This window comes from Falco naumanni, chromosome 1 (assembly GCF_017639655.2).
Source record: "Falco naumanni isolate bFalNau1 chromosome 1, bFalNau1.pat, whole genome shotgun sequence".
In the NCBI taxonomy this organism is placed as follows: domain Eukaryota; kingdom Metazoa; phylum Chordata; class Aves; order Falconiformes; family Falconidae; genus Falco; species Falco naumanni.
The window spans coordinates 104,610,612-104,621,261 of NC_054054.1; the positions used below are offsets into that span (position 1 = coordinate 104,610,612).

The 10,650-nt window shown below is 45.2% G+C and overlaps 1 protein-coding gene across 3 annotated transcripts in view; it reads right to left on the reverse strand.

The window, feature by feature from the left end:
- RABEP1 (rabaptin, RAB GTPase binding effector protein 1) overlaps positions 1-9,241 on the reverse strand; it is a 49,745-nt gene extending 40,504 nt beyond the window's left edge. The window contains exons 1-2 of one of the 3 annotated variants that reach the window (XM_040613928.1): positions 7,830-7,874; positions 7,635-7,704 (exon numbers count right to left, since the gene is read on the reverse strand). Coding sequence is in view for 2 of the 3 variants with exons in the window: in XM_040613925.1 (XP_040469859.1) it covers positions 8,394-8,601 (208 nt within the window). In the remaining variant the exon portion in view is untranslated. Of the gene's footprint in view, positions 1-7,634; positions 7,705-7,829; positions 7,875-8,393; positions 8,617-9,075 lie in introns of those variants that run through there. The other 2 variants (XM_040613926.1, XM_040613925.1) reach the window with 2 other exon arrangements.
- Positions 9,242-10,650: the final 1,409 nt, after the last annotated feature.

Genomic DNA, 10,650 nt, shown 5'->3' on the forward strand with positions numbered 1-10,650 from the left:
ATCACTTAAAGGATATAAATCTTAATAAATGGCCTGGGAAATATTGATGCCAGAAGTAATTATGGAGACACTATGGTCATAAATACAGTATGACAAATAATAAATGATTAACATCTTTATTTGATAAGGAACAGTATACAGTTCCTATCATTTGGAGTAAGGTTTCTACAGCAATTTAATAGTTTCCCTGAGAACAACAGACTACTACTCCCCCAAGCCTGTATAATCTATTTCTTGACAGAAAACACAGCCATCGTTCTAAATATTCATATTTTTTGCTACCACTTGTCAAACAAATGAGTTCCTAAACATTTAGAAATGAATAAAAAACTCCTCCAGCATGATTTTTTTAAAAAAAAATTAAATACGCACGGTGTACAAGCAATATAGAACATGAAGACTTTACAAAGCCAGCAGTTATAATCATTTTAAATCAACTTAAGTACCAGTGGTCATCTGAAAGGGTAACTCAGCACTCCCACCTCACCCCGACACACATGCTTTTATCCCTACCCACCCAGCTACAACAGCCTTTGAGGCTGTGCAGTGACAGAATCAGAGAAGTGATACAGCAAAAAAAGTTGAGGGGTAGGAGGGGGGTGAGTCAAACCAATTTTCAGCCAAACTAGGTCCCGGATCACGCTTATCACTTGGCTGGGCATATACCAGAACTGGCACAAACATGACAGCAAAGACACAGACTGGTTCAAACTGGGGAAAAAAAAAAAAAAAAAAGAAAAAAAAAAAAAAGAGTCTGAACGATACCCTTGGACACTCATATTGCTACTGTGTGGTCCAGCTCTAACGCTCATCCGGTCCTTCACTAAATCACTCAGACCCGTGAATGCAGCAGCAAGAAGTTCTCAACTGGGTGACTGCGCTGAACTGGCTCAGTGATGGGTCCAATGACACAAAGGAAATGACGGGAACACGACTACGGGCGCAGGAAGAAGAGAGCAGGATCACTTCTTTCAGCAGCAGCAACCTTCTAGACTGGCTTAGCTGAAATGTGAAATGCCAGCCTATGGGTATAGTTTGATAAACAGTTTAAACCTAAGTGCACACTGCTGGCCAAAAGAAATAGCCTGGCCTTCCCTCTGTCCTGCACTCTTCCTTGTGGCAACCGAGATCGGTGTAGTTGTGCAGCAGAACATACTTTTTAAGACTGTCATTTGCAAGTGATAAATGACCTTCCTCAAATTCTGATTTCCATTCCAGCTCTCCAGGGGAAGCTTACAGACTTAATCTGTATCAGAAAGCAAATTCCAAAGCTCAGATTTCCCATCAATGTTTGTATACCCATCAGTTTTGAAAAAATGCAACTGAAAGGGTGTCTCCAGTATAGATGTATTTAGACTGGTACAAAACCTAGAGCTGGAGATAAAAATATATCAGAAAACATTTGTATTCCAGAATAAGGTTAGGCTCATATTTACTTCTACTTGAAGGTAAATACGCTAGTACAAAACCACAGTTAGATTAGGCCCAATAACATGCCGTTACAACCCTTCCTGATGTATCATCAACTAAATGTAAGCCTCAGTGCCTCAAATGAATGCAACCTTTGTAACATCAGGAGCTTCTACACCATTTAGAGATTTAGCATCTTTATCTCCAGTTCCACCTAAAACTCAAACAGAAGCTGTGAAGGCCAGACAGACAGCTATAATATGCTCACAGCCAGAAGCAGCAGTCAAGCACAGAATACAGTTTGTCTAATTGCTTTCCCATTAATTTAGGGCTGTAGCTAGGGATGTGTGCAAGGAAGAAGATATAAACAATGAGAGCTGACAATTAAGAAAATCCTCCTTGAAACCAATCTTTAAAAGGAAACCTAAAAGATGTAGCACATGACAAAGATGCCAGCTCGTCAGATGATTTGAACGAACAGAGCCGAATTTATGCTTCGTATTTCACCAAAATAAACCAAGTAACACCACAGCTAAATTATCTCACAGTGATTTTGGCACAGAGTACTGTTAATGTGAGATGAATGTTCCAATTCCTGCGTATGAAGTCAATGGGAGTCTAATACAAACCTCAGCAGGCTTCAGGAAAGACATTTTCTTAAAGGGTACCAGACATGAAAATTTATAGTAGATTGTTAACATAATTACCGCTTGAGCAATAACTTCTAACACTCATCTGTGTTTCTTCCTATGTAGATTAAAGCCAATGACACTGAAAAGACATATGTATGGATAGTTTTATACTCCGTGGTTGTATCCAAGTTACTGTTTGCAAGTTAATGCATCTTTTCTTCTTTTAAGCAACTAACCATGGTGCTGTTCTAATCGTTTTGCATAGCACTGCTGTAGAATAGATTAAATGTAACACACAAATCATTTCTGTTGGTAAGTATTTTAAGTGTGAGCACCCATGCAAATACAAAAAGTTACCCTACCAAGGCATGGGTGTGGTGGATAAACAGTTATAAATGGAAACACTCAGACAAAAACAGCGAGAGAACACTCTTTCTTCTTCCGTTTTGAATAGTTCTCACTTTTGTTGCCATTTAAATAGCTTTTCAAATCTTGTTGCAATTACCTGTATGTTAAAAACACATATTGAAAAGAGATGCAATAAAACCCTTACAGTCTACTCAGGTCACTTTATGAAAGGCATGGGCAACACCACTATAATAACAAAGCTGGTTTGGTTTGATCCTCAATCTTTCCTCTCACCTACAAGCTATTCCCTCTGGAGCACCACACAGTTAACGCTCCTGTTGTCTTCTGATCTGATCCACTCTGCCATGTATAACTTCCATTACTGCATTTTTGCTCCATAGTTTTACTAAAAAACATTTTCAGAAACCACAGAATATAACAAGAAGATAAATATTAATAAAAAAATCCCTCCTGAATTTAAATTTCTTCTCTCAGTGTGACTCACCATTTTTTTGTTTGATTTTTTTGTTGTTGTTGGGTTTTTAAAATCTTCGTTATTTTTCAGTTCTTAACACTGGCAGACACAAGAGACAAGACAGGGCTCAACTACACACAGAACAAACGGAGCAAATCGCAGCAGTGTCAGTGTCCTGCCCTGCTCTCTACTGATACCAACTTGCAGAATGGCTCTGATAGCTAAGAGGTGGAACTCTTACATTTTTCTACTTTCCAAGAGGCCTAAGTGAACTTCCACCAATTAATTTTTGCAATCTGTGAGGCACTTCTCTCCTTTGGTTAGCCAACCTCACAATAAATAGGTAAATGAAGTTCACTGCCTGCAAAACACTATAAGCTGTACTGAGAAAAGACTCAGAACCTGAACATGCATTAAGAGAGGGTTGAAAAGTAGAGGAGGACTTGCTCCATACCAAGAGTAAAGCACGACAAGATCTTCCCTTCTCAGTAAACAAAAATGGAGAGATCTTTGTTTAAAGAAACAGATGCTTAAAAAGAGAGCAAACAAGCTAAGATCCAACATAGCTAGGGAGCAATGCTGTTTGGCAAAGAAAAGATGCTATTCAGAGGAAGTTTGTACAGTCATGGGATTGTCTCTAGAAGAAGAAGAAGGGAGGCACGGAGGAAACTGAGACTGAGGGTGTGCTAACTGCAGGGCAGAGCAAAGACTGGAGCTGCCAAAACAAGGGCAAGGTACACAGGACACCCACAGACTGGAGGTTGCAAAAGGCCTGAGAGAGCAATATTTAAAGACGAGGTGATGGCTGGGAAGGAAGGCTGAGGAAACTGGAGGATTAGCTGAAGAGCAGTAGTTGCTTAAGACAAGGTCAAATGACTGGCTGTCATGTTGACCAGAGAGGAAAAATCTGTGACCAAAGGTCAAGTAAGGCCACATTTCTGCCACTATGTGGAAGCAGAAATTGCCAGGGGAGGCGGAAACAGATGTGAAGGGTGATTCAAAAGCTCTTATTTTTCCTCTTCATTGTATTTGGAGGCATCAAGCCAGGGAAGACAAGCACAGGATGGGGACAGGGAGGAGAGAAGCACCACCACAGGTCGCCAAATGCCAACAGGAGTCATGGCTCACAGAAGCAGGCATGAATGGGAAAAAAAAAAAAAAAAAAAAACCAAACAAAACACAACGTACCAATACCTCATATTAGCAGTCATGCTGCAGTTTTGCATGCTTAAGGTACTCTAGGCACTGCTAATAAAGCAACAGGACAACCCACAAGTTTTCTCAAACACCAGGTATATTTCAGTGAAAAGCTAAAGAGGAAAGCTCTTCTTTCTGAAAGACACAGAAATATTAAGGGTACACTGCTCACTTGTGCCTCCTATGTCAATTTATACAAAGATACCCACTGATTTAAATTTTTCCAGAGATAATTCATCATCATGCTTAACTGACTATACCATGACTAAAATTACACAATGCTTACACTATTTATAGAATAACTTGCAGAGGCTAGTACCATTAACTCAGGCACCACTAAATCAGACACTAGAAACAATTCTGCAAGACTATGAACCACTCAAAGAACTAGGCCTTTGGAGTGAAAAATGTTGCTCTTAAATACACACACAACGGCATTCATAGCTAGCTGTCTTCACCCTGCCCGCCCCAAATCCTTGCTGTCAGAGACTGCTTAGAAGTCTGCTTAGTAAGTGCTGCTCATCAGTGTTACCAGTTCTTGTCTCGGAAGACTTCAGTCAGAGTAAAGCCATAACCTCATGCCTTCTGTTTGTTGTTTTTTTTTAACCTACATATTTTTCTTTTTTAAAAAAATGTCAAATATAATAAAATACCTACATGTAATATAGAAAACTTCATATCTGAGAAGTATTTTTTAATAAAGTGACTGGAGTGAAAACCCAGGAAGTCTGCCGTTCAACTATCATACATTATGAAGTCTATGGGATTTGGTCCACTCCCACGCTGAGACATTGTTTGTTTGAGCTTCTTAAAAGTTTTAAAACAAAATTCCTTGTTCAATCACTTTCAAGGGAGCGCACAGAAACTACTTCCACAGTGGGATTCCGCTCCACCCACAAAGGGCTATGGGAAAGCAACTAAGCATCTTGAGGCATCAGGCCAGAAAGCGACGAAAACAGTACTAAGGCCATCTTCTCTGTGACAATGGTGAAGTGACCAAGAAGTAATACAAACGGGCAGAGAACTTGTATTTTCCAGTGTTCAAAATGCAAGAGAGAGTCAGTCCACATGTTAAAAGTATATACATTGTGCCTTCAGGCGAGTCAACAGCTAATTATAAAGAACAGGGTCATAGTATTTTTCAAAATTGAGAGAGAGATTTGGGACTTGGCTTCAACAGGAAAACAGACACCCTGAACATGCGTATTTCCACACCAGAGCAAACTGACCTGCTGTGCAGATCAAAACTTCTTTAGAAATTCTAAAAGGTGGAAACATGTATGTTCAAGCTGTCTGATTCACTCTTGAAGCCAAATCCCAGATTTTTCCACTGAACTGGTACAGAAAAACACACAGATTAAAAAAAAAGTTTCAAAGTTTGTGGGTTTTAATTAAAAATATATTTATTTAATAATATTAGTAACTTTTCAATAATAACAAAACAAGGACCAAGCAAAATGAAAGTGAGGGAAGAAATTTTTTGGCTCTGGGAAAGTACCAACAATTTTGAAGTTACTCCCCAAGAGAAAAAGAGTTTAACATTTGACAGTTACATCAACAACACAGCGTTGCACATCAGCCCACAAAACCAGTCCCCTACCAACCACACCTAGCTTTTGAGATGAGTAATTGTGTTTTAGATACTTCAATTTCATTTAAAAGTGATACTTATAAGGAAAACAACTAGACATGTGAAATTGCCCAAGGCTAAAGTTTTGTTACTACTTCATTTTCTACGTGACATCCCAAATCCCTCCACTAGCCATGCTCAGCCTCTGGGGTATGTGAGAAGTACAGCGACAGCAAGTCTCAGCTCTTGTCAGGATCCCAGATTACTGCCACAGGAAAACAATGCAGCTTGTGGCGCTGCCAGTGGTACTAAAATCAATATGGCAACATCCTCCAATCTCCTCTGTACAGCTGAGCAGTTCTCTCCACTGAGAGTTGGTGTAATCTCCAACCACAAGAAACACACCATTTTCACCAGGCTAAGCAGATGGGTTAAGAACAAGTTACTCCAATACTGTACAAATTCTTTCTGCTGGCAAATTCTTATTAAAATATTTGATGGCCTGTGCCATTAACAGCTTCTTTTATCACAGAACAATATCAGTGGATGTGCTAATTATCAGTCTGTACTAATGGCTTAGGTTTACTAGTGCAGTAAGAAGAGTTTAATAATTTGCATATCATTGTAATTAATTTTAGTCTTGAAGAATTAGTGTTTTATGTAACTGCAGTGTCTTCATTGTAGCGTTTTCCAGACATGAGAAGGGGAATAATACTAAAGCCTGAGCATTTTGATAGGGAAAAACTATGCCATAATATTTTGTTTGGTAACCTTATTTCAGAGATGGTAAGCATCCAGATCCAAATTATACCCAGGGAGGCTGAGAGCATACCACCTTAAAAAGTAAAAATATTTTGAAAAATATGGCATTACTGTTCCAGTCATGTAATCTAGACAACACACATCAATTAAAATCTCACAGAAGAGCACCCTGACCACAATCAATAAGAAGCGCACACCTACTTGCAACAGAGGTTGACATCATTAGCTAACAGTTCACAGCACAGTGCACACCAGCAGCCAAAGGACTCTGCACTTAGCCTTTCTGCGATTGTTATCATATGGAAACTCTATTACCCCACACAAAAGAATTAGAGGGTTATTAACATCTATACTAAGCCAAAGTACAAAAACAGGGTAGGACCTGATGTCCATTCTTTTCCTGTTTCTTTGTGCTATTCCTTTCCCTCTTCTTGGGCCCATTTTCATTTCAGTATGGGCATCAGAATAGAATATACATTCTATATGCTGTTCCTCTTGTGTTGTTCTATTTATGTTATTTCTACTGCAGTAGAAACAGTATTTCTTTTATACTTGCTTTCAACAAAAGAATCATAGTTGATGTGTCTTGCACAAATAAAGAATGCATATGGTATTTATAATCAATATAAGTAATCATAAAAAGCCACTGTTTTTCCTTAGGGGAACATACTAATCCAGTTCTATTTTGTCACACAATCTTAAATCAGAGGTTATACTACTCCTTCAAGCAATAAATTCTGTGCAAACAGCTAAAAATACTAAATAATTCCTTTCTTCAATATTTTCTCCACATTAAAATAGAACAGAGAAGTTTCAAGGCATACTTTTGCCAAGTTACTTAAAAATAAAACCAACACATACAAGGACAACAGTATAGTAACCAAAGTGGATAAAAAAAACCCAAACCGCTCCTATGACTGCCAAAGGAGGATGGGGGAGAGGAGCCATTTTAGGAGCTCTAATTCTTTAGTGTAAGAACACAGCTACTACTTTCAGAATCCATCCAACTTACAGCCAGTTTCCCCCCACCATGTGCCTTCTTTACAGCATCCTCATCTTCCCACAGCTAGAAAGCATGAGAAAGACAGCAATCTGTACCTCCTACAAGAAAGACTTCATCAACCTATCAAATTACTAAATTTTCCTTGCACCTTTTTGCCTTCTTTTCAAACAACAACCACCAAAAAAAATAATATCTACCTGACTTGGAACTTCTAATATACTACTAACAAACAACTACCTTTCCTGGTCAAGAGGCAGCAAACATTTGCACAACGCACAGTTCCAGTGCACACCTGCAGTCAGCCAGTCTGCAAGAGCCAAGAAGAAAATTTGTTGGAAGTTGTTCTGTAGCTCTCAGAAGAACAAGCTAAAGAACAATAAACAATGGTTATTCACCAGAAAGTACACAAAAGCAACCCATACCAACACTGACCTTACAAGCAGGACAGCAAGGAAATTCACTTTCTCCTTAGTGCTCTAGAAGGACGAGCATGCAATCATTGACCTTAATGTAGGAAAAAAACTCCACAATCTAAACACCTTCATCATTAAAACTTTTAAAAGGTAGACTGAAATACTGAAATCCCTCAGGATAAGCGCTTTCTCACAGAACTCCACAAAAAAAAAAAAAAAAGCCTACACAACTCCCTAGATACGCATAATTAAGAATATATCATTGCCCTTTTCTAACAGAGCGTTTTCCCAGGGAAACTCATCTGCTCTCTAAAAAAAGAGCGCTCTGGCATAGCCCCATGGCTGGGTAAGCACCTACCCTTCGAGGCTGTGCACATCTCTCTAGTCCTCCGATTTCTACGTTATGACCAGGCTCAGCTTCCATTTCTTGCCCTTTCCCCCCTTCCCCCCCATCGCCCAAGCTACTGTTACCTACAGCTCTCCTGACACACACAGGCCTGTAAGCTATTCCAAGGGGGGGTGGGGGTGACAAATAAATCGTAATTCCTTGTCTGTAATTCCTCCCAAAGCAGAAACAAGTGACCTTTGCAAAACGCTTCAGAGGGCGAGCCCCGCTGCCTGCCGCAGGGGTAAGTGCCATCGTGAGAGCAGAGCTGTCGCCTCCTTTGTCCTCCCCAGCACAGGAGCCGCTGCCAGGCCCCGGCTCCCGGCCCCGGCCTGCCGAGGCGCCCTCCCACCGCTCCAGCCCGACGCCACCTGCCGCGGCGGTGACCAAGTCCCACCCGGGCCATCAGCGCCTCCACGGGCACGGCCAGCCCCGCCCGGCCCCCTGCCTCGGGCGGGGAGGCCTCCCCTGCCCCGGAGCCCCTTCCCGGCTCCAAAGCACCATCCTCCCCGCTGGGCACGCTGGGGAGCCGCCCTTGCTCCACACCGAGCGCATCTACGGGCGAACCGCACCTGCGGGCCCCCTTCGCCCCGCCGGGCCCTTCCCCGCCCTCCCTTCCCTCACACGGCGGCCGCCCCCCCGGCCGCGCCGCCTCCCTGGCCCCGCAGGCCGCCAACCCGCGGGTGTCCCCCCTGCCGCCCCGCGCACCCCGTCCCGCCGATACCACCACCCGCCGCCGTCACCACCCATCGCCGCGGCCCGGCAAGGCCGCCTCGCCCAGGCCGCTGCCCCCCCGGCCGGCGCGGCTCCACAGGCGAGCCCAGGGCTGGGCAGGCCGCGGCCAGCCGGCTCAGCGGAGCGAGGCCGCCTCCCCCTTTACCGTCCGTCGGAGGGCTCGGGCCGGGCTGGGCCATGGCTCCGGCGGGCGGGCGGTGCCGCTGCGGCCTCCTCCGCCTCCAGCCGCGGCGTCGGAGCGGGAACCGCTACGCCAGGGGGCCCCGGCGAGAGACGGGAGCTGGCGGCCCGGACCTCCGCCTCCTCCGCCTCATCCTGACAGCGGCCGCCGCCGGCGGGAGGAGGAGGAGGAGAAGGAGGAGGAGGAGGAGCGCCGCGCAGGCGCCCACGGTGAGACCACGGGACCGGCTGCCGCCACCGGGGCTGGGAGGGCCGGGGCGGCGGGGGCAGGGGCAGGGTGGCTGCTCCCGGGCCGGCCGGCTCCGCGCTGAGGCGCTTTGTCACGCAGTGGCCGAGCGGGGAGGCAGAGTTCGTCCCGGCGGGAGCGGGGCCGGGGCCTCCGCCCGTGGAGGGCAGGGCCGGGGCGGGCTGGCGGCGGCTGAAGGTGCCCGACCGGGGTCCCGCCGGCCCCAGCCCGCCCCAGGGCCCGGTCGTGGGGGCCGGCCCTCCCCGCCCGGCCTGTGCCCAGGGCCTCGGCCTCCCGGGCCGCAGCAAGGCCCTTCCCCGCGCCGGGGAGGCGTCCCTGGCGTTGCTGGTCAGGGGAGCCTGGAAGTGTGGTTAGTGTTTATTATCCAGGGCGTGGGCACAAGCGGCACCAAGGCTGTCCCCTGGTGATGCGGGAGGGACGCGGGTGTGCCCGGGGGGGTGGCAGAAGGAGCCCCGCCACCCGTGGGGCCAGAGCCTGCCACCCGTGGGGCCCAAGCCCTGCCACTTGTGGGGCTCCCTGCCACCACCACCCGTGGGGACCCAGCCACCTGTGGGGCCTGACCCCGCCACCCATGGGGCGCTGCTGCCAGGTCATGGAGGATGGTATTGATCCTTCCGCCTGACCGGGAGACAGTGTCTAAACTTCAGGTTTTTACCAATAAAATGTCAATTTACAGCCTTCAAGCACCTGTAAAACCACAGAAAGCAGAGTTGGAGTGGAGAGGAAGGTACCCAGCCCTGTCGGGCAGGATCTGTTACGGCTAGCCTTTCTTACGTCTTGTGTACCCTAAAAATCAGTCAGTTTTACACTAAATCTCACTTGTTGCCACAGTTCAGGCCTCACTATCAAAATACACAATGTGGGAAGGTATGGGGTTCTGCATTTCATGTTAGATTTTTGGCTCAGTTAAACCAAATACAGACTCAAAATAGGGAGTCTTGGAAAATTATGCCTTTATGTTTTGCCCATTTTGATTAGTTCAGGTAGATCTTCTCGGTCTTTGCTGTTGTAAAAAACAGGCTTAAACTAAAGGCTTAACTTCTCGGTGCTCCCAATTTGAGACATGTAGCACTGACTTTTCATGGGTATTTGGAGCACCCAGAACTGCCAATAGCTCACAGAACTGCTGCCTTAGTGACAAAGTGATCAAAGGGCTGAGCATCCATCCCTTGCGGTACATTTATAATTTTCTTAGCTCCTGCTCAGGCTCTTTTAGAAGTAGCTGCATAGTACAAGCATTCAACACATGAATCCTTTTGGAAATCTAGCCCTAACTGGAAAATGAGCTCGTGA